General features: G+C 29.7%; 1 protein-coding gene across 1 annotated transcript; it reads right to left on the reverse strand.

Annotated features, from left to right (window-relative positions):
- Positions 1 to 1,291: 1,291 nt before the first annotated feature.
- Positions 1,292 to 23,196, reverse strand: LOC126746444 (probable RNA-binding protein 46). The gene is made up of 7 exons (XM_050454698.1): positions 22,932 to 23,196; positions 11,951 to 12,164; positions 11,230 to 11,459; positions 5,112 to 5,451; positions 4,952 to 5,051; positions 1,643 to 1,706; positions 1,292 to 1,579 (listed from the first exon to the last, which is right to left on the reverse strand). The coding sequence occupies exons 1-7, from the start codon at positions 23,046 to 23,048 to the stop codon at positions 1,547 to 1,549; spliced, it is 1,098 nt and encodes a 365-aa protein (XP_050310655.1). The 5' UTR covers positions 23,049 to 23,196; the 3' UTR covers positions 1,292 to 1,546.
- Between the last annotated feature and the right edge of the window lie 1,711 nt (positions 23,197 to 24,907).

Consider the following 24,907-nt stretch of genomic DNA (forward strand, 5'->3'; position numbering starts at 1 on the left):
AAATTTTAATTTAATACCTCATGAAACACTCGACTTACATAAAAAAAACGATTTTATATTTCTCATTTTGACGCCCTATATATTGAATACCGAGCGCCCAATTAAAAAATTGCATAACGAAAGTCGCATTATTTTGGTCCACCCTATATGTGGCCGGCGGATTGGCCTCCTTTTTCCGGACACCCTGTATATTGCCATGTAAGTTATTATGTGGCGTAGTTTTGTGCAGTTTATATATTTTTTATATAGGTTAATTATGATTAATCTAACTTTTCTATCAATAACTTTACCTTTACTCATTTTTACAGATACGCTAACGTCAATGCTCCAAACATACGTCTGTCATTAAAAAAAAAATTTGCTTCGCCTTTACACCACTTGGGTAGACGGATATCCTCAAAAATCTCGCCAAATCTGTCAGATCGAGACATCTACGTGGAGGAATACCTTCTTCAAAGTAAAAATATTGTGATATACGAATTATTTTATTAGAAGGCTTTCTACCGCTACCTGTCCCAATACTACCACCTCTGGCTTTAATAATCCCTACTTCATATCCACAAACTCAAAGCAGAAAGATTCAGAGTTACAAGGCCCTATTGTTCCGTCCGTTGTCCAATGGATGCAAACTTGGACCAAAGATATTCGATTGTCAGTTGCATTGTCATTTTCAATTCACTGAAAGCTCCTTCCATGAGACAAATTAATTTCTGCTATTCAAACAATTTTCGTATTATGCATTATTAATGTACATTATTAACTGTTTAATTGTTTTCGCTGTTGACTGCAAATTTTTACTAACAAGTATATTCTTTACATATCGGATCATGTAACATTAAACCCACAGCAATAAGACGTTCTTAGCATGAACGTTAGTGCAAATATTAACATTATAATTTTTAATGTACATGTCTCTGTATTTTGTCAATAAATAATAATTTATCCGGAAACGTATTACTCATTTTTCTACATTTATTACAAAAACAAAACTTAATTCCATCACATTACATAAACAGCAAAGAAAAAACATCTTTTTTTTACAATTCATAAAAATACAGTCAATTTTTACTCAAAGCATTTTATTTCAAAAGTCGAAAGGCAATCAGTACAAATGTTAGACTATACAAAAAGGCTAATCTAAAGCTGAGAAAGATTACAAAATTTTTTAACTCTTACATACCTTCAATATTTTACTTATTTAAAAAAAATCCCTTATGAATAACAAGGACAACAGGAAACACTTCCTTTAACACCAATTCAAAAAAATTTTGAAACATAAAAACGACTAATACTAAATTCATGCTTGCTATTAAAATACATTGCTAATCATTAACTAAGACAAAGTGAAAAAATTAAATTAAGACAAAGAGTTAAATTAAGACTAAATTGCAGAAAATTAACTTTACTATAACTAGATGCTATAACAATATAATTGCTTATAAATTCCAAACTAATTGCCGTTCATCCGCATACAATTGGACGGTTATGACCAAAAAGAGAAAACTATGAATACGATTAACAAAATAAGGCATATTATGAAGAACGCTTATAAAATGTTATAATAAAAAAACAAGTTCTCCTAAAAAAAGCGATAAAAAATAATATATAAATATATATTCACTATTTCCAAGTAAAAACTTACTTTATTACATCTGTAAGAGCGAGATGATCGTGGATTGGCCGTACCCCTGACGGTCCTGAAGGACCTAATAAACAAAAAGTACCTTTATTTGATATCTTAATAATTATCAATTAGAAAAATTGGAAAATCAGTCTACCAGTGCTTTTCATTTATAAAATTAGTGTCCCTCTCTTGTAATAACAAATTATTAATGGGAAGGCTTCACATTAAAAGTAAAATTACAGATCAACATACAAAAAAAAATGAAAAATGAATGGAGTTTAGTAAATGGTTAGCAAATGCTAATTTGGCATCACCGACCTTAGATTGTTATATTTTTTATTAGAAAAGTTGCTCATTTACGTTCAGTTAGTATTGTTCAGTTGTATCAAGTCAGTATAGACGTACGGTAAATTAGAAATTGAAGATAAGCACTTGATGTGTTTTAACTAGGAGAAATTGAAAATCGTAATAAAAAACAATTACAATAAAACACAAAAATTGTTTTTTACTCTATAGCGTTGTTTAATAACGCTTTTCAGGCAATTGTGTTTTACAACGAATTTAAAATCCTCTGCTTTGAGAAATACGGGGAAAGTAATCCTGTACATGTAGTCTCTAATACAAATAAACTGTACAAACTTAATTTTTTTTCTTTTATGAAAAAAGGCCGCAGTGATCTCTATAAATTATGTCTAGCCCCACTAATGTATCTGATCGCTTCTGTAGGACAACAATTGAGTCTATGAGCTAGTAGCTGCAAAATTGCCAAAAACAGATACCATATATTAATATTGACTCAAACAAAGTGAAATATACCTATCTGCATAGTTTGTGTCCAATTTTAATAACTGTTATTCATTTTGAAAGAGATGGTATCTGGGAATCAAAATTTAACTCTATCAATCGTAACTCCTAAGAATTTAGCTTCAGTATGGCAGTTGGCAATCCACACTATAGATAGTAGATGTACCCGGGACACATTAAATGAGAGTATATTTGTTTTAGCGAGGTTGAGAGCAAGAACGTTTGAATTACACCAAAATTTTTAATTTTAAAGAGCGGAAAGAATGGTCTAATTGTCTAAGCTGATTGGGGCAATGCTATAAAATTAGGATTTGCTATAAAAAACAAAGTAATTTTTTTAATTATTAAGAAATGTACAGATAATTCAGAAATGGAACCAAGACTGATCTCTCTGGAAAACTGTTTTGTAGCGTTTGTATTTTTTTTGGTTGCTTTTATAATGTAACAATTTAATATTGTATGAGTAGTACAGATCGCGACATCTAGTGTAAAGTAGATTAATGGCATTGTAAAAAAATAAGAACCCCTAGATGGCGTTGGCGGTTCTTCGCTTTGAATTTTAAGCAATTTACTGGAATCGGGTTGTTTTTCTCTCTCTGACTAACGTGATTTTTCCATCTATCTGTCTTTGTGATTGGTTACATAGACCATGCTCAAGGATCAACTTTTTTACGTATTGGCATTTTCCATACCGGGCTGTTGTTGCTATTATTTTTCCTGTAATTGGAATACTTTGCTTTTTGGGATTAGATTGAATTCCATACTCGCTGCAACTTAAAGCTAAGCACGGCAATGTTGTCTTGTCAATTCTTGTAAAACTGGGCCTACGTGAGATTATCTATCGAAGAGGTACTCAGAAATTGCGTTTTGACTTTCTTTCCAAATGGTGTGGTCTTCAGGTTCAATTGCTCAAGGTTGGGATTCGACCTCGTAGTTTCTTCATGACAACACTAGTCATGTAAGGTGAAAGATTACTCTAATACACTTTATAAAAGACCCTCCAACATCTTAAGAGTCTTATGCCGGGTCCTAAAGCAGATCTTAAGTAAGGTCCATCCCAAGACCATCCCGAGCCATCTAAGGTGCTGTTCCCATTTCCCATCATAAATTAGAGCTTTATCAAGATTTATAGCCCCTTTATAACGTTACTGATTGGACTTTAGTCAGCTGCTGTCCTTGAATCTGCACAATGAACAAGTCAAACCAGATAAGAGCAATGTGTAAGCATGTCATGATATTGGCTAATTTATATCATTTTAGCATTTTTCTAAAGTTCTTTCTTAGCAATTTGCACTGTAATGTAAATTGTATATCTACTGAAATAATATTTACTTAATCCCTTTTAATTTCACTATCCTGATTTTCATACAGTAGTATACGTAAGCAACCGCACTGAAAGGTTTATTTATTTTTATTTGATTAAGTTCATAGATTTTTTTACAGTGTACTGTGCGGTAGGTTGCTGCCTTTAGCCGAAGGGTAGTTACATACTAGCGGGTTATTAATTTTTTTTTCAATGTTTTATAACTTCGGTGCCTACAGAGTTTGGATTTTAGAGGTTGTACTTTTAACAAGAAACTGTCTTATAATTTTTAATGATTTATTTAATTCAATGATTTATTTAAGTGGAAGATTAAACAACGAACATTGACCTAACAACGAACTTGAGTATTTACAGATTCTTTTTTACAATATAGTGTTGTTAATAATTATTATAATTATTATAGTGTTGTTAAAAACCTTATTTTGTGTTTTACTATGTGTTATATTTCTTTACATCCTTTTGTTTACGTGAGAACCAATTTGCCAGGTAAAGGTTCTTTCAACTGCACTTTAAATAAACAATTAAATTAAAAATTATATAAAAATTTAAAAAAAAACCAATTAATGTTCTCCAGACTGATATGCTACCTTTAGCATATGTGCCACTCTATTAAAGACTCTTATTAAAGACCAACATCAGTCAATTTTTACAAAAACCAGAAATCTAATAAAAAGTGGTTACAGTTTCTTAAATTCTCTGAACTCGTTGACAAATATATATTCAAACCATGAAACGGACAATACTCAAAGTCTTACTGAGCTTCCGCAGCAGAATTCGATGATTCACGCAATCAAATGCTTTGATAAATCACAGAAAGATGGCTACCCCACCACCGTTAATACTTGAATAAATCTTTCAAAAATTAAAAAATTACAATTTTTCTTTAGCTGAATTTAAACATAAAGGAAACCACATATTTAAGATTATTGCCTAGTGCACAGAGCATTATTAAGTACATTAGAAAACAATGATACAGTCGCCCATCTTCTCCAGAGCTTTTATTTTTAATGGTTTTAATTTATTATTAAGAACGAGTTATTTATTTTAAGATTGTTTGAGAGTGTAATTTAAGTAAGTGATTTTTTTCATAGAAATTAAATGATGAATTAAGCTTGGTTGTTTCCAATGCATTTTGTTCCTGATTTCTTTAGCAATAAACAACCTTCTAAAAAATTAGCAACAATCAAATTGCAACTTACGAGCAACAGTTCTCAGGCTTCATTTGGGAACCTTCCTGGCTGCTGCACTCCTGTACATCGGCCCAGTCAATATTGATTTTGCGACCGAACAATGTAAAACCTACAATTATAAAACCCATTTCAACATTCACAAATTAAAAAAAAAAAACATAACCTTTACCAATCAAACGATCCTTAACAAAATCGGCAAGGCATGGTTCGGGGCAATGCACAAAAGCAAAACTCATCACCTTGTAAACGCTAGTGATGACGAATGGGCTCACTAAGGCCCTGACAACCTCCTCGAGTTCCTCTTTGGTAACTTCACGAGGCAAATTGCTAAGGAATATGATTGACGGTTGGTACTGTGGGGCACATTCTTGAATTGGATCGGCCCAGTCCGCAGACAAACGCCGGTTCCATGCGAATAAGTTTCTCGGGTACAGTCGGTTTAACGCTTCAAATGCTTCAAAACAAGATCCGAATTCTATGAGAGCGTAGCCACGGTTGTGGTTTGGGTTCTGCAATTAATAGTAGATCGGTTAAGATCGTATTGACTCGATTATAATCTGGTAAATTGTTTAATTCAGTTTATTATTTCTTCAATACAAAGCAAATACAGAGTGTTTCTTTTAAGATGTCGTAGATGTCTTAGATTTTACGATACAGGGTGGTAAAGTTGAAAGAAAAAACTTACTTTTTTCGATAAATTGGATACCCCTGTAGATATTTTTCTGAAAATTGATACAGTTTCTATGCATCCATGGCGTTTTTTCTATAAACAATTTAAATTTTTATACTCGTCATTGGAGTTCATCCGGCATTTGACCTGAATATTTTCTTAAAAGAAAAAGTTACACCACTGAATTTTCTCGTAATAAAAAACATTTTTGACTTGCACAGTTTTCACATAAAAAAATTAAAACTATTACTTTGGATAGTCATAATGGCCATAATGCCTAAATCTGAATATCTTAATCAAATATTACTTTTATAACTCTATTTTAAGCATTTTTTTTGAAGTTTTTCCGGTAAAACATCTGAATACATGTCTATCTGATATGCATTAAAATGGTGGAATGTTTTATATTTTAAACATAAGGGGGCGTAGTTGGCCGCCATATTAGACTTCCAACTTTTAAAATTTTCCGACAGATGACGCAAGTAACATGTTATTTATAAATCGTTAGTTTCGTAAAAGTCCACCGTTGGCTGTAGCGCCACTGTAAGCTGTGGGAAGAGGGGAGGCGGCGGCGGGTGACCAGACGGAAATAAAATTCTGGGAACTATATTTATTTCATTATTTGCCTTTATTTTTGGTTTGTACAGAACCGTGTTGTTTTGAAGGGTATAAATAGATTATAAGCTCTTTGAAAAATTAAAATATTTTTGTTTTTGTATTAGTAGTCACTAAGAAAAATATTTGAATATCGATTTGTTGAACCCAAAAATTGTGAAAGGTTTATATGTTCTATACAGGGTGGAATCAGGACAGATATGATTAAATTGCGAATACTTTCTAAAATTAGGTATATTTTGGTGTTTTCCATTCATAAAAGGAGCACATTTATTTGTCTTTGCTCATCTTATGTTAAGCTTATTTTTAGTGACAGAAATCAGGAAATCAGTACAACAGCAATAACAATTTTATTTAATAAAAGTAATATATTTTTTACTATTTTTATTTAACACAATTGAGCCAAAAACGTTTCTCTTTTTTATATGTTTTTTTCATTCGCTTTTTTCTGATATTATTTAAAGCCGTAGAACAAAATAATTAAACACACAATAAATTACACACCTATTCATGGGGATTATTTGACCCTACGAAGTTTCATTTATTTTCCGACTTATCAGTATAAAATAACAAAACCTTGTTATAGTTTTATTTGAATGGCTGTTATTTTATTGGAGTCGCTGCGATAATTTTACTACAAAATGTTGAAGAAAATATTCGTATAGTGCTGTGATTTTAAGACTCAAAAGTTAGAGGTTCAGTTAGGTCATATCGTTGATTGAAAAGGGAATCTCGCCTCTTCAATCAACGGTCATATCAAAGTTGCGTCATTTGATGCTTATCAAAATAAAATTTAAAGATTTTAATTTAATTTTCGAATATTTACGGAAAAATTCATAATTTTTTTAAATACTTTACTTTTACTTTCTACAGGTTTAAAAAAAAAAGATTTTAAAATACTACGCCTTTTAAAAGAAAGTCACACTTTTTCATGGTCCCTTTTTTTAACCTACATGATAATCGTGCTTAGCTTCGTAGGTACCTTTCCTACATAATTTAATTTGAGATCGCTTCAACAGTAATACAAAAAAAAAAAATTCTCGAATATTACAAATAAGCACCTAATAATAAACTAGTAAATTTATCGTGTTGCAAAAAATATACCATATCATATAAAAAACAATGCGGTCTTTTTGCAAGCCATTGCTTTTTTTGTAAATGTACTTATCACATGGTCTGCATGCAATTAAACAATGTTATAATTTGTCATATAGCTTTGGCCATTGGCTATTTACCTTTTCCAAGGAAATTGTCTTAATTTATTTTTAAAATAAAGCACAAAAGACTTCTCTGATAAAAAAAATTAACGAGTTTTAATATCTTTTCAAGAAGCAATGAATCGTTTAATAAAGAGAAATCGTTTTTTAATTATTCTTTTTTTTCTTTTTTTTTTAATTAATGCATACAATTAAAAAAAAATGCGTTAAAAGAGAATTCAATTACCTTTAAAATAAGGTATCACATTTAAGATTTTAGAAAATAATTCTGAAAAAAAATAATGACTCTCCGACATATATATATATATATTTATTTATCATATGTATATATGATTTTTTTTATATAAAAACCTTACCATTGAAAAATTCATAATTGGAATTAAACCATAAATCACAACGAAAAATTAGAAATTACTTGTGGAAATTTAAAACTGAAATATTTTTATCAATTCTCAATCTTTTCAGGGTTTATTTTAAATCCAACATCTTTTATTCCCAAAAAAATTAAAATTGTTTTTCTTATAATCTTTTTTTTTTAACTTTTTTTTCTATATAAGACTTTTTTGTAAAGCTTAAATTGATTTCAAATAAAGAATAGAAGTTGGCTTCCTAGTTAATAAAACATTTATTTATTGGTAATTTTTTATTAAAAGTTTTAATTTTGTTTATGATTGACTGAATTAAATATGATTACATTTTTGTTTGATTATTTTGAAATATGATTAATTAGATTTAAAATATTTAAACAGGAAAAAAGTTGCAAAAAAAAGAGTTAAAAAAACAGCTTCTGACAATGAATTTTAAGTCTTCATTCTGCTTTTTAGAAATCATTAAAATTAAAAATAAATAAGTCATCATTGCATAAAAGGTACTCTATAAGAGTATCACAAATAATAAGAAAATATAGAGGAATTTCCTTGTTACTGACTAAATTATTTTCTCTCTGTGTTCTTCTGTCCATTTAAGATATTTTTAAATGATTAAAAAAAAAAGGAATTATTCCTATAAGGGTATCATTTGAAAAAAATAATTAAACTCCAAAAATACAGCTGTTACAATTAAATATATGTATGTTTAAAAATGGGCATTTAGATAAGAAATCTCCATACCTAATATCATTTGTTTGGCTAAAGCAATGTAGGTATTAATAAGTGTTGCCTTTATTCCTTTCATATCTTTTAATGTCCTAATAACTAATGTGCGCATAAACATATTTTATACACGTATTTCAAATGTAATATAAGAAAAATTGAGGGAAACTGTTATTAATAAAATTATGAAAAAACCACATTTTGACAAATAACATTTATTTATTTATTTAATATTTAAACAGAAATATAAAGTAATTTACATCGAATTTTAACAAAATAGAAAAGCTATATAAATATTAGTACCTAGGTATGCAGTACCTGTATGCGCTTGAAAAATAATGCTTCAAATGTTAATTTCATGCTAATAGAGTATATTTTGAGAACCAAAAGGTTAAAACAAGGCAAGACCAAAGTAAAACTAATTTTAAAATTTTAATTATAAAAGAGAATAATTGGCCAATATATAGAGGTACATGTCCACAGTGTAATTAAAAGTACCTTAATTGTAATGGCACTAAATTTTTAAAAAATATTTGGCAATTACTAGCTTTACCGATAACTATTTATTATCTTTTGATATAGTGTTTTTGTTCTTTGGCTACTCGAGCTTAGTTTCTAATCTTAATGAGAAAAGGAATATGAATCTCAAAAAAAATTATATTTGATTATCAAAAATATGAACTAAGCTATTTAAAAGTTCTAATTTATGTGTCTAACTAATTTGATAGTTACATTTTTTTTGTTCAATACTAACATATACATGTATGTAATAAACCCTTGCTTTTTAAAAATGGGCATGTAATTGTAAATTAAGTAGTGATTAAAAGAACAAGGGTACTAAATAAATAATGTCTATTTACCAATTTTCAAAATTATTTCACATTATATAACCCTCCTAATTAATTACAAATAAACAAGTTACTGAGAAGAATAAGCAACTTAGGCTTGTAATACTAATTAGTAATACTAATATTAAAGAAATATACAGCTTATTATTAATTTACTCATACACATGTTTTACACTTACTTATACTACACTACATTTTCATAATAATACTCTCAGAGATTAACCTATCTGAACTTGCTCAAGTCAAAATTTTGCTTGGTATGGCATGAAGAAGACACTATCAATAACATCATTAAAGTTCACACATATTTGTTTTGTATTTTTCTCCAGATACTTTGATTCTTGCACAAGTTTCTCACAAATAACAAATTTCGAAATTTGCTAAATAAACAAGTGTTAATCTATATTTTCCATGAAAATTCACAATTAGTGTTGCAACCCACAATTTTTGCCCAATTGGATAGGTTTTATAATAAAATAACATTGACATTTTAGCAAAGTTTAGAAATTGCAATTGGATAAGATCCAAAATAAACAAAACAAAGCAAACTAACCTGACTTTGTTCGGATCTGCATGTGGCGCCATCCTTTAAAAACTGCTTGAACGTTTTAAAAACAGTTTTATTCGAAAAATCAATAAAGCAAGGAAATCGGAAAAAAGTACAAATTTAAAAGAATTTTTTATCAGATTTGCCTGAAATTCGGCACACAGATTCTCGCATATATTCGGCACAGATCCACTATTTTGTTTTGTGATATTCGATCTGGTTATCTTAAAATTTAATAAACTGTAAATAAAATACCATCGGTAAAATTGGCAACGACGTGAACGCCCGACCAAGATTCAAGCCAGCCTGAACAGCTGACGAGGGAAGCCAATAATAGCAAATCACAAAATGTAAATTATAACCATATACCATTAACCCCTATAAACTGTTTATCTATGATTATAACGGATCGCCAAACAAAATAGTGGATCTGAGCGGAATCGAATAAGAAACACTTTGACCAATTTTCAACTCATTCTGATGTGAGGTTTTTTTTTTAAGTACTTTTCTAAGATGCAAAAAGTGACCAATCACGAGAGCGGATTAGACGTCGGAGAAGCGGCAAATAAGCAAAAAAAAAATGCCTTAAATACTTTCATCATACTTCAGGGTCTTTTTACCACATTCTTTCACTGCCCAAAAAAGTATTGTTTTCATCAGTTGTTCTCATAAATGTTACAATCATAGAAATGTATAATGTGTGATATTTACTTTTTTTTCAAATCAAATATGCTTTATTTTCACATAACATAAAAATGTTGTTGACAAAGCTGACTTAAATATAGAGTAAACAAACAGAGAATAAAAGAAATAAATGGAAACACGTAAAAAAATAAATAAATTGGTCAGTAAAATTAAAACATCAGAATTTATAAAACATTTAAATATAACATAACAAACCATTAAAATATATATTATATTTCATATAAAAGAAAGAGTTCAAGGATAGCCTCCTGAGTTATCAGGTACTATTTCATAGCTTCATTATTAATTGTAACAAGCTGCCTTCTGTTCTAAAAATAGGATCTTAGCAAATGCAGTAATACCATAGCTAAAGATATAATAGAAAAAATTAATAAACCACAGAACATATTTGCCCTTGTCAATGGAAGCCACAGCCTTATTTTCAAATTTTACATGCAGAAAAAACAAGGATGGTACTCGCCAACATGTGTTTCTGCTTATTGACTGAAGAAGCCAAAAAGGAGAAACAAGAATCGGCGGGTACCATTCTCCTTTTTTCTACTTCCTGACTCAAAATCTCGATAAACCTATTTTTTTAATTGTTTAATTACTTACTTGGCGATTGGGGTACATGGTGACCGCGGTAATTCCTTTGAAATAGCCACGGAAGACGTCTTCGACCTCTTGAAGCGTTTTTTCTTCTGGAATGTTCCAGATGAAGAGATAGCGCTTGGGGTTGCTAAGATGAACTGCTAATTTATTATCCTTTGTTATTTCGTAGTCGTTGAAGAGTGTTATGGCTTGTTGGGCGTCTGCCGGGTCGAAGAAGCATACAAAGCCATAGCCTAAGTGTACCAATAAGGAAAGTATTTAGGATACAATATAAACATTATAATAATACAAATAATAAAATATACAGCTGTTATTTATCTAAGAAAAAAATAAAACTTCAATCTTATAATGCCTAAAAATTGTGTATTATCAAATTAATTATATAGTACATTTTTTTTAAATTATTTTTTTTTTAATTTATAGTAACTTTCTGATTTATAGTTATTTATTTTAATTTTTTGAAGTTGCAATATTTCAGATTCTTGATAATCTCTTATATAGTAAATATATTAATAAATGAAATAATACTGTAATATAGCTACATCAAACCTCGGACTAGTCTGCTCACATGAGTATTGTAAAAAGATTAAGAAGGATGTTGAGAGTGAAAACTGATTTTTCAGTTTTGTTTTACACTATTTATAATGCATAGTCCATTTTCTAGACACTTTATTAAATAAGACAATTTATTAATTATTATTAAAATTACAAATGGGACGTATACCTCTACGTTCTTTATCTAAATCCGTTACAAGCCTGAACTTGTAAATGATTCCCGCTTTCTGAAACAGAGGGATTAGGACGTCTTCAAAAACGTTTGCCGGGATGTTCCCGACGAAAACTTCGCATCCCTCCGGGTAGTTATTGAACTTTGTGGCCTCTACAGGTTCGAAAACCCTTTGGTCATTTTGCTGGATGATGTGGTATCCTGGGTTTGCCTAAGAGAAATTTTTAAGTCATATTAATTTTTATTATAAAAAATTGTCATATTTATAAAGGGTACTTCGTAATAGTCAATCGATTCAAATTTTTGGTATTTTTAATACAGATTGAAGTTGGGGGGTAAGTCATAAATCTTTTATTAGTTATTTTTATTAAATATAAATTTTAGCAATGGGTTTAATTTGTATCCTGGCATTTTAGAAATTTGTGTTTCTTGAATTATTTTTTTATGAAAAATAATTTTAAAGCTTACAGGACAATACAAATCAGTTGGTCAATTGGTTAACCAGTAACCAAAATATATGAAAATTCTAGTCATTCTTGATAATTACAACATAACAATGTACTTCAAAATACAATGTTACAGTGGGACATAAATTATGTTAATATATTGTGTTAATAATTTTATATCACTCATTTCATAAAAAAATAATGGTTGCCAAATTCTTGGTTTTAAAACAAAAAGTAAAATACTAATTACATTAGAGTAAGAATAATTACATTTCAGATTAAAGAGAATAAAACCAGTTATATACCCTATACCATGCCAAATATACTAGTAGTAATGCCACTCTATTAGTCCAGATGTTTGCTGCTCTCTTTGGACTCATATATTCTGGGAATAATTAATTATTTAATTATATTCAGTTAATATATTGGGTGTCAAGAAATTACTTAAAAATGTAAATCTTTTCTCTATTTTGTTTATTATTTTAAATAAATCTTTATTATATTTACTATTTTTTCCAGGAAACTGGGAAACAGGTTATTCCTTGCGTATCAATGGTAACTAAATCTTTATTTATGACTTTTTGTTGGGTTCATTGGAGACTAATTATTATACAAAACAATTTTAAATGCAAAGATATGAGAAAAAAAATTTTTGTTGAAAAAAGGAAACAAATTCATGTTGTTGAAAAAATTAAGTATATGGAGAAAAATAGTCAGCTCAGGAAAAACAGTCTGAAAAACTGTGAAAAGCGCAATAACCTCTCTTTTTACACCTTTATACTGTGGCTACTTCAATCCTCTTATTAATACTATTTTATCATTTGGTTTTTCTAAACTTAACTTTAACAAGCTTTTATTAACCCAAACTTGAATCAAGTCGACTTTATAAATCCTTCAATTCTATACATATATTTATATTTCTATAATAAAAGAAATATAATTTAAAATTTTTAGAATGCAAATGAGAATTTATTTAAAAAATGTATGTTTGTAGATATGTATTGTTCTTGTTTCCAATAAATTTATAAAGAATTAGGCCTGAGAGTAAAATGACATTCAAAATTTCAAGCATATATCTTAAGTCAAAGATATAAAAAAATATTTTTTAAATTTATTGAGTGCCCTCAAGGATTTCACATTTTTGAAATGTTTATGTACTTTTGCTAATAATAAAAATATTAACAAGAGAAAAGAAAAAAAGAAGATTTGGATTAAATATAAATACCAACCTAGTAATACCACTAAAATATTTCTTTGAAATATGCATGTATATCCAAGGTAATATACTGAAAAAATGTTAACGAGGTAAAAACTTTGGTTGATCTCGGTGAAGAATTTTGGTTTGAATTTTCTGTCATATATGATGATATTTTAAGTTTGTTAATTATAATCTATAGGTATCTATTGTTCACCAAATCCATCTAGTGATATTTTAACAGAATTGAAAACCATAAAAAGATGAGATGACCTAATTTTTCCACCAAAACTTTACAACATTTAAGCAGGCTTGCTTGGGAGCCAATTGGTAAAAACCATGCATAACTAATAATCCTCTATTGTCTTTTTACCATAAACTAACTCAAATAGTATATTCCCCATGTATATAAAAAACCAAAATTTAGAAAATCCTGGATAATTAGAGATTTAAGTCTCTTCTAAAACTGTGAGATGCTTACACACACTTTTTTATATCTTTTTTAGGAGAGAAATATTTTTTATCAAATCTAAGAATTAAGCTAGCTAGAAGTTAGCTAGGATCAAATATTTCAAATGTCATTTAGAGTCAGCAAGTAATAAGCAAAAGGAAATATGGAGGATTGGATATTCTCTGTGTGTGGTTTACGAAAGCCTAATCAAATGAAATCTATCTCAAATTAACAGGAATATCATAATAACCACCATAAACATATTCATTATTTACTTCTTTTATAAGGTGTGTCTAGAAACTCTTTATTTTAGTTCTGTAACAGCTGAAATCTCTGACCTCCTCTTAGCAATTAAATAAATCATGCTTCAGGATGAGATGACATTTCTATTACCATTTTTTTATGCATTTAACGTAGTGTGCTCTCACTGCATTGGCTGATTGAATTAATTAATGGCTTTTTTTGCTTGGTGATTTTACCAATTTACTGAAGAAAACTGTTGTATCCATTTTTAAGCAGGTCAAAGAGCTTGTTATTATCATCCAATTACAAGCCAGAATCATTATTACCATTTATATAAATTTATAGAAAAGTTACTCAAAAATAGAATTCCTAGAAGCCAAGAGATTCTTAAATCAATCTCAATTTGGTTTTGCTTTGGGTATAAACACAAATGATGCCATTTTTCACATGCTGCAAAAACTCTACTTGGATCCCAATGATGGCAGCAGTGGTTCTTTGCGATTTGTCAAAAGCCTTCCACATGTTTGTTATATGAAATTCTACAGCAGATATACCTAATTTTATGGTTTTTAGAGGTTTTGTACTAAAATGGGTAAGATTCTTTTAATGTAATAGTTGTCAGAGGATGTGCTTTTCTGGGTGTGACTTGGAGGAGTTGGGTCTTACTGCAGGTGTACTATAGGTATATATTTTGTTTTTTGCATTCTGCATTCTTTGAGCCGTATTTAACGGCATAAATTTATAAGTTTTTTGAAGTTTGAAAGTTAGAAGTTTAGTGCTGTAGTACGTCACCGCAACCAAGTATGCCAGTTGTTTTTAAATAAGTGGTTAGCACCGACGTTTGCAACACCGAAGGAGTTGGGGATCAACACATGTAAGTGATTAATGAATTTCTTCTCGCTTCTATTCTGCGAAATAATCATTTATTTTTTATTTACATATATATGAAGTTAAGGTTGCAAAATCAATAACACATTAAAATGGAAGTACTTAAGAGGCAAAGGGTTAGTGTAAAGGCATCCTTAACTAATTTCAGTAAATATGTTAAAAATTGTTGTGAAGATAAAAATTTAGAAATTTCTAAACAAGTTATTGTCGAATTACAGACACGTATTGATAGTATTGAGGGTACATTATTACAGTATTTTTCTGATCTTCAAAATAAAATAGAGGCTTCTTGCGATGAAAACGATTTAAATAAGGAATATGATGAGAGGATTGACTTTGAAAATAAGTACTATTTGCAAATTTCAATTGCGAAAAATTTTCTCCATGAAAATAGAAATTTATAGTGAGTCTAATAAATCCAATTCAAAGTGTGTATCGGCGTTAAATGCATTACAAAATGTCAAGTTACCAGATATTAATTTGCCGACATTTGATGGAGGGTTACATAATCGGCTTGAGTTTAGAGATGTTTTTGAATCCCTCATTCATAAAAATGAAAATATAACCGATATACAACGATTTCATTATTTGCGGGCGTATTGCAAATTTGCTAAATGTATATGTCAAACTTTAATTTATAAATAAATAAAAATTTACTAAAGTTTGATAAATTGTCTTACTGGACTTATGGGGTGTGCGTCTAAAATAACTCACTTTTTTTATTTTTTCTTTCTATGTTCATTACAATTCACAGACACATTAATTTCACTTAGTGCTTGTCTAATATGTCTATTTCTAGTTTAACACAAAAATAATTTTTTTAAAGGAGTAAAAAAATATTTAATCATCTCCACCAGTTGTTACAGAAGATTAAAATATACAATTTATGTATTTTAATAACCAATAATAATCTATTTAAGTCTAATGATTGTTCTAGTATAATTTCCATATTACCACAACTTTGTCAATAACACCTTGGTGTTTTAGACAAATAAGCCTTTGTTTGAATTTATTGTAAAAACTTGTTACAATAAAATGATGTTGATTTTTGTTTTAAAAAGGGTCAATGTGTTAATACTACGACTAGTTAGCTAAAAAGTCAACTTTTCAATGTTTTAAAAAATATATAAATTCTTTTAAAGTATTCAAAATAAACATTGATCCTTAGCAATTCTGGCCCACCATGCCATAATTGTCGACCATTTAAATGTCAGTTCTTGACAGCATAACATTAAGATGGCAAGGATAGAAAAAGAATATATACCTACAGATTAATATAGATATAGAATAGGATAAAACTCAACTAAGTAATTAAAAAAATCACATAATAAAAAAAATTAAGAAATTTGAATAAAAAAGAAAACTGACAACTAAAAACAAAAAACTTAATAAAATGTTTAATGTTATTTTAATGACCCAGTTAAATTTTTTTAGTTTTTTTTTGGACAAATAAAGCTCCAAACTTTGCCATAAATGTTTCTATAGGTGAAGATTTTGGCTTATATTAGGCTTACATAATACAATTAAGTAGTGACAAATAAGTTTATTTATTTTATTTATTTACGGAATCCATTTACAAAAGTGCTACATAGCATACCCATACAAACATATATATTCAGATACAAAACTATCTATAAATCAATGAAAGGTGTAGATGAGTTAATTAATTAAAGCCCCTACGAAATAATATTCTTTAACTGCCCCTTAAAAGATGTAATTCTAGAGTCAAAAAAGTTTATCTGTCCTGACAGACCATTAGCACTTCGAGCCATTCATGTAATTGGCTCATTAATGCCATAATTGGTATGGTGGAATGGGACTGAAAATATTTCTGATTGTCTATTCAATCTGGAAGGTACCCTAAGTTTAAAACGAGACAATAACTCCGGACAATCTATAGTAGCATTTAAAACCTTATGCATAAAACATAAGTCGAGTAATGTTCTTCGTGACTCTAATGTGGGTAAGTTCAGGTTATTCCTGACTCACTGATAGTAATACTCCTGTCTCCTGTAACCACATCTAAAAGCTGCCACCCTTAAAAATTTATTTTGAGTTTTTTCAATCTGCTCAATGTAGCAGTTATATGATGGGGACCACACATTTGAGACATACTCCAAGATGGGCCTAACAAGAGAGCAATAAAGTAATCTAAAAGTAAACAAAGACAAATCAGTTGTAGACCGTTGGATAAAACCCAGCATTTTCATTGCTCTACCAGTCACCTGATTGATGTGACTTTTAAAAGACAACCTGGAGTCAATAAATATTCCTAAGTCAGAAACCTGTTTTGACACCAATTGCTACATTATTTATTTTATAAAGAAAAGCAATAGGGTTTCTTTGCTTAGAATAAGTAATCTTATCGCACTTATGATATTAAGGGACATTCTATTCAAGTGGCACCAATCAAAGAACAAATTGAGGTCTTTTTGCAGGAGCACAGCATCAGAAAGGGATGTGATAAGCCTAAATAGCTCCACATCATCAGCAAACATTAGCACACGACAATTTTCAAGTTTCCAAACTAAATCAATCAAAAAGAGGGAAAACAAAACAGGGCCCGATCCAAAGCTTTGGAAAAGTCTGTATATATTGAGTCTACCTGAAGTCCCTTCTCGGCAGCACCAAATTAGCATCAGTAGATCTGCCTTTTATAAATCCAAATTGCTCAGGATTAAATAAAGATTTAAAACTCCAGGCAATCCTATGACTGACTAGCGGCAGTCAAGCCGCTTTGGCAACTCAGATTGGATACACACAGCCCGATAATTGGAAATTTCATTTCTACTAGCAGATTTAAAAATGGGTTTTAGAAAACTTCTCTTCCAGAGAGTGGGACAAGAACCAATACCTAGAGATTTGAACAGTATTTGAGATTAAAAATGAACAGTATTGGTTTCATAAGAACACAAACACATTTCTTTAGGAAGAATGCCGGAATCCCATCTGGTCCAGCGCAGAGCTTATTCTTAGAGAAGTAATAACCTCATAAACATCCTGCGTTGACAGAGTTAAAGTGCTCAGACAAATTGATTTATCAAAATCAAAAGATGGTATGTCATTGACTTGCTCATCTGAATAGACGGATGAAAAGTATTCTGCAAACCTGTCCGCAGTATCCGAGATATTCATACTAATCCTGTTATTGTATGTCATTCTGGAGGGAAGACTAAAACCCAGTTCTTTTATTTTGAATATATGACCAAAAGTACCTTGACCAGCGAGATTCATTTCCACCTTATTAATGTATTGTTGATAGCACAACTCTCTTAAGTACTCACATTGTTGTCTCAACAATACAAATTCATCATAATAAGGATCTCATTTGGGCCCCCTTTTTTTCATAATATTTATAAATGATATATTTAAATATTTTAAACACTTGATATATTTAAATATATTAAAACAAAAAATAATTAAAAAAATAAAACCTTGGATAACTGCTGCTATTATATGTTCAATAAAAAATAGGGACAAAATGAAAAGAAAATTAAATAAAAATTATAGCTTGGAAAAAGAACAACAATATAAAACATACAGAAACTCATTGGGTAAAATAATAAATAAATGTAAAAATGACTATTACAAAACAAAAATTGAGGAATCTAAGAATAATATGAGCAAAATGTATAAGGTTATAAATGAGGTTACAAATCAAATTACTACTAAAGGAAATGACATAATAAAAATAAAAAATAATAACAAAGAATTTTCAAATAAAGACATGGCAAACTTTTGTAATCAGTATTTTATAAACGTAGGAGTAAATATGCAAAACCAAATAAAAAAACCAAAAAAACAATTCAAAATTAATCATAACAGTGTATCTTCAATGTTTCTAAAACCAACTAATAGGAATGAAATAATTAAACATATTTTTTCGTTAAAAAACAATTCCGCGCCTGGGATAGATACTATTAGCTCAAAATTTATAAAAAAATTTCATATTTACCTTATTGAACCATTGGTTCACATTATCAACCTAATATTTAAAACAGGAACAGTACCTACTCAATTTAAAGTATCAATAATCACTCCAATATATAAATCAGGTGATAAATGTGAAATAGGTAACTATCGTCCTATAAGTGTGATCAATAATTTTTCCAAGCTCTTCGAGAAATGTTTAAAAGATAGACTTATTGACTATTTACAAAAAAATAACATATTAACACAAAATCAGTTTGGTTTCATTGGGGGGCTCAGCGCATCCGATGCTGTCTGCGAATTAACAAAGCGAGTGAATCAGGCTTTTGATGGTGATAGAAAGTGTTTGGCAGTGTTTCTGGACCTAGCAAGGGCCTTTGACACTGTACCGCATGAGCTTTTGCTAGATACTTTAAGATCTTATGGTATTAGAGGTCCAGTGTCAAGGGTCTTTGAAAGTTACTTGGGGGACAGAAAACAGTCTTTAAAAATAAATAATGAGATTAGTGAACCATCTTATATAAAAATTGGAATTCCACAAGGAACAGTTATTGGACCTATACTCTTTATAACTTATATTAACGCTCTTACCAATCTTAAAATTCATGACGGGTCACTGATATCATATGCAGATGACACGGTTGCGGTGTTTCACGGAATTTCTTGGGGAGACACAAAAAAAACTGCAGAACTTGGTCTAGCAACAGTCAAGAACTGGCTGGATTCTTTTAAATTAAGTCTCAATAGTCAAAAAACAAACTATATTGCATTTTCTATAACAGCTGCTAATCGCCCCAGATTTCAACAAATTAAACTTGAATTAATTGATATCAAGGAAGTTTCATTTACTAAATATCTGGGTATCATTGTGGATAAACATTTAAAATGGGACCAACACATTCTAAAATTAACACAAAACATCTGTAAACTTATTTATCGATTTCATATTTTGAGAAATATCTTAAATGAAAAACTACTAATTTTAATTTATAAATCCTTGGTTGAGTCCTTGTTGAGGTATGGGGTGATTGTCTGGGGAGGTCTATACAAGAATTGTTTAAAACAACTTAATGTAGTACAAAACTTTATTTTAAAAGTTATATACAAAAAACAAAAAAGATTTCCTACACAACAATTATATTCTGAAGAAATTTTTAATATACGCTCAATTTACATATTGTCAACATGCATTTATACACATAAATCAGAAAAAATCAAGAATTATGTTAGTCATTCCTACACAACCCGAAATAATATAAACAGACACCTAAAAATACCAAACATAAAAAAAACTATAGGGCAACGATTTTTAGGATACTTGTCCCCGAAATTTTATAACATCTTACCAAACAGCTTAAAAAATATAAATAATATTAAAAACTTTAGTAAGGTCTGTAGAAAATTTATTTATTCAAATATAGATAAATTTAATTTTTTTAAATATTTTTGGGAAGGGAAATTTTATTGGAGAATTTTTGTTTAGTTGTAGATTATGGTTAGTTATATTTTATATTATTACTAAAATTTTGTGATTTCTCAGCATACACAAACAGATGTTACAACATCTAGGTGTATGTTAAAAACAATGACTGTTAACTATTATTATTGAATATAATTAAGTTAAAAAAATAAAATAAAAAAATTGTTATAATATAACCAAAATGATTAATAAATTTGAATTTGAACTCGGAGTTTTTGCTTTATGCAGATGATCTTAAATTCTATAGACCTATAAAATCACACGAAGACTGCCAGCTCCTGCAAGAGGATATAGAAAGCCTTGTTGAATACTGTCAGATCAATTGCCTTTTTTTAAATATTGAAAAATGTCAGTTTATTTCATTTACTAAAAATAAATTAACAATCCAATTTAATTATAATATAAATAATGTTGATCTTAAAAGGGCTCAAGATGTGAAGGATTTGGGAATCATTTTTGACGAGAAGTTACTTTTTGATAAACATATTAATACCTTAGTGTTAAGTGGGTATAAAATGTTAGGGTTTATTAATAGGCAGGCTAAAATATTGAAATCCTCTGGATCCTATATTTTTTTGTATTATGCATTTGTTTATAGCAAGCTTAATTTTGGGTGTGTTGTTTGGAATCCGATTTACCCAATTTATAAAGATAGATTGGAATCTGTGCAGAACAGATTTTTAAAGTGTCTTTATTATTGGGATAATTTAAATATTGTTCCTAATGACTTAGGTGATAACACTTAGAAACTTAAGAAAACATTTTGGTATACTTACTCTTGACAACAGAAGAAAAATTTCAGACCTTTTATTTTTGCATAAACTGTTGAATAATAAAGTGGATTGTCCATGTTTGATGCAGGGGTTGAGGTTTAATGTTCCATCACGGCAGTTAAGACGTAGTGATCTTTTTAATTTACCTTTCAGAAATACTAACAGTTGTCAGTCATCTCCACTGTGTAGAATGATGAGATTATCAAATTTTTATAATAACATAGATCTCTTTTTTGAAACCCAGAAAAACCTGAGAGGTGTATTGAAGAGAGAGCTACTATAATTCGTGTCCCAGACTTTGTCTTTTGTGTAGGAATTAGTATTTACAGATTAGTATTTAAAATTTAATAGTCTTTTTCTGGTTTAGCAATTGGTAAGTGTATTTAACTTTAGTGTTTGCAAGTTTATATTTGCTTCTATATTTATGAGTGGATACTGTAGTGGGTTTACCTGTTTGTATCCTTAAGAAAATAAATAAATAATCCTGCTGTTGACCACTAATTTTAAACTTTTTGTGAAGTTAAGGCTCATAAAATGGAACATATAAAATGGTTTCCACAGTTAGCACTGGCATTTTCAATAATCGTTTATTGAATTTCACAAGAAAAACTGGAGATGACGAACTAGCTTAATAATAAATTAGTTCTCGACCAATGTTTTCTAAGATTTCACTAAAATAATTGGTGTTTAGAAGACACTGGCAAACAACCTTACAGAACCAACCTTATCATAAAAAAACAATATTTTTTCTTGAGAATTTCATTTTAGAAGCAACCTACAACTTTTTTAGAAAAATTATGTTGTTGCATAACAGTCCCGAATGTCAGGATGTTAACTGATTTTTTTATATAAAACAGTCAGTTTTTTTGGCTAAAGATTGGCTAATAGGGCAGAAACTAAATTTAACTTGGGGCAATATATCTAAAGTTTTCTGAATATTTTCATTAATATGCCAATGTGATGGAGAACTAGTGCATGACCTGGGGCAATAAGCCCTATCTTGGTTAGTAACAATCTTAGGTCAAGATAAAATATATATTATGAGTCCATAGGAAGATGTTACATATTTTTGCAAAATTTGGTTACTGAAAATGTATATTATTAAATGTTCAATCCATTCAATTTAATGAGTTTTTTATACTAACTTATATATATACCTACTTAAATAGGCACTTTCCCAAAATAGAAGTAGTTTGTCATAAACTTTCGAATATAGATATAGAGATATGTAGATTCAATAGATTTCTTTTACTTGGGCATTTATTTTGCTTTAGGGCTTTAAATTAAAATAAAAGGCATACCTACATTAATTAATATATATTTCGTAGTTTAATGTAATTCATCCTAATATGGCGCTTATCCGCCGTTTTGAAGATTGCAACTGTAATTTTTCGTTATCTTACACTATATAAGATAACATAAACCGCACCCAAATTCAAAAAATTATATCTATACCTATATGAAAAACGCGAAAACTGATGCTAAACAATTATACCCAATTAACTAAGGTGTTTTAAAAAAAATCAAACAGAAAAGGATTAAAAAATTAGAATAAAATTGGGAGAAATTTACCTCAAGAAGCATGTCGAATTTAGGCAGGAAAGGGGCCTTATCTGCCTTAACCTTGCTGGTGGAACAGATGGAATCAGCTGATGAGGTGTTGTTAGAACCACTACGTTGGCAAAACATTTTTGAACTTAAAAAATTAATGAAGACGTCGACTTGCTAAAACCAATGCACCTTGCGAAATGAACGCGAATAGGTCTCGGGATCAATCTCGATTTCGGAGATTTCGCGGGAAATTGATTAATTACCTGTAAATTTAACGGTTTTTAACGGTTTTTTTTTGTCGTCAAGGAGATCCAGTTTTAGGAGGATTGTTTAAGGCAGTGTTGCCCATACCAGTTGAAGGCTTTAACAAGACAATTAAATATCCATCTGCATTCTAATCATACCAATTAGATTTTTAGCGAAATATCGGTAAACGTGACAACATTGAAAATACCATCAGTGTAGGTGTCAAGGCCTCCTTTAATAAAGAAGCAAGAAAAGGGCGGGATTAACGAATTTCTCCCTCAATGATTTCATGGGTACCTAGGGTGGGGATCCAATAGAAATAATCGGTCGCTGGTGAGGAATGCGTCTCCCCTCCCCCAACCGTCAACTAACACCTGTTAATCAATGAGTGGCGTAGTGTATAGTCCGAGTGCAAGTGGCAAAATAGTTTTTTTAGAGAATTTTTAGCTTGGTTTGTTGGGGTTAACGAAATTTTAAGAATACTTTTAAATGAACAAAATCGAGATTTTAAAACGTCGTTTTTATTTTATTCTCTTTTCGACAGTCAGATTTATTAACCATCATCTTAAGTAAAGTGCTAAAATAATTAATTTATTGTTACTTGAAATGTCCTATTGCTTTACGACAGACGACGATAATAGATCTTCTGTTTAAGGTTTAGTAATCAAAATTAAACTTCAATTAATTGACAGTTTTTCTTAGTGGTGTTTATAAGATAATGTGTGAGAAAGAAGAAAAACCGTTATATCAGATTTTTTTTTGTTTTTTAAAGAAATGAAACATAATCGACATGTGGTACAAAGGCTTATCCGTAAACCAGCTTAAAAATCACAAATATTCATTTCGAAAGAAGTTAAATGTTAAGAAGTAATTTTTGACCAAAGATTGACCTGGGCTAACGCGCATTAACAAGGCCTTACTCAAGGCAAAAACTGCTCTAGGCAGATACAGAGGATTGTGCGGCAGAAATTGGGACTTAAGCCTAAAAATGAACTTATCGCCTTAAAAAATATAGCAATTAGGCAATTTCAGGAGGTTCAAAGGCTATAGAATGCTTATGCACACCAGAGCCATATAAATAACCCCTAAAAATAATAGAGCGATAGAAGTGCTGCTAGATCCAACAGCGCCAATCCATTTCTTCATAAAAGCACTAGAAATAAAGACAGTCAAACCAAACTAAACGCTTTAAGCTAGAAAATAGATAATATCAAGAGGTCAAGTTAATTTATGCCATGCTAAAATAATTCCTCAATGCTACTGTAATAGACACTTTTCGGTTCTTTCAAGTTCTTTATTGGAGGATGACCTCCAAAAAAAAAAGCAGACCCAGTCTGGTAGACAGACGGCTTAATAGCAAATCAGGGAAAAGGTTCAGGGGCCAGCAAGTGATAAACGAAAGACAAATATTGTTATATATATTATGTTACGGCTAATATAATTAATCCGGATATTGTATATAATAACCGGTAAATATTCATAATAATCATCAGCCAGCAAGTTTGGCGAATGTAATAAATTTGTTTGCATTAATATAAATTTCAGTCGTCTCTAACTCAACCCAATACCCTTTGGAAAATATATAGAATAACCTGCGAAAGTAATAAATGTATTGATATTTTTCAAAATTACCATTGCCTTTGGTGATTATATATATTAACCGGAGAATATACATAATAACAACTTTATTACATTAACCGTAATATAATTATATTATTCAGACATCAGAACTTGCCGCCACTGAACAGTGT

This window comes from Anthonomus grandis, chromosome 2, assembly GCF_022605725.1.
Source record: "Anthonomus grandis grandis chromosome 2, icAntGran1.3, whole genome shotgun sequence".
Taxonomy (NCBI): Eukaryota; Metazoa; Arthropoda; class Insecta; order Coleoptera; family Curculionidae; genus Anthonomus; species Anthonomus grandis.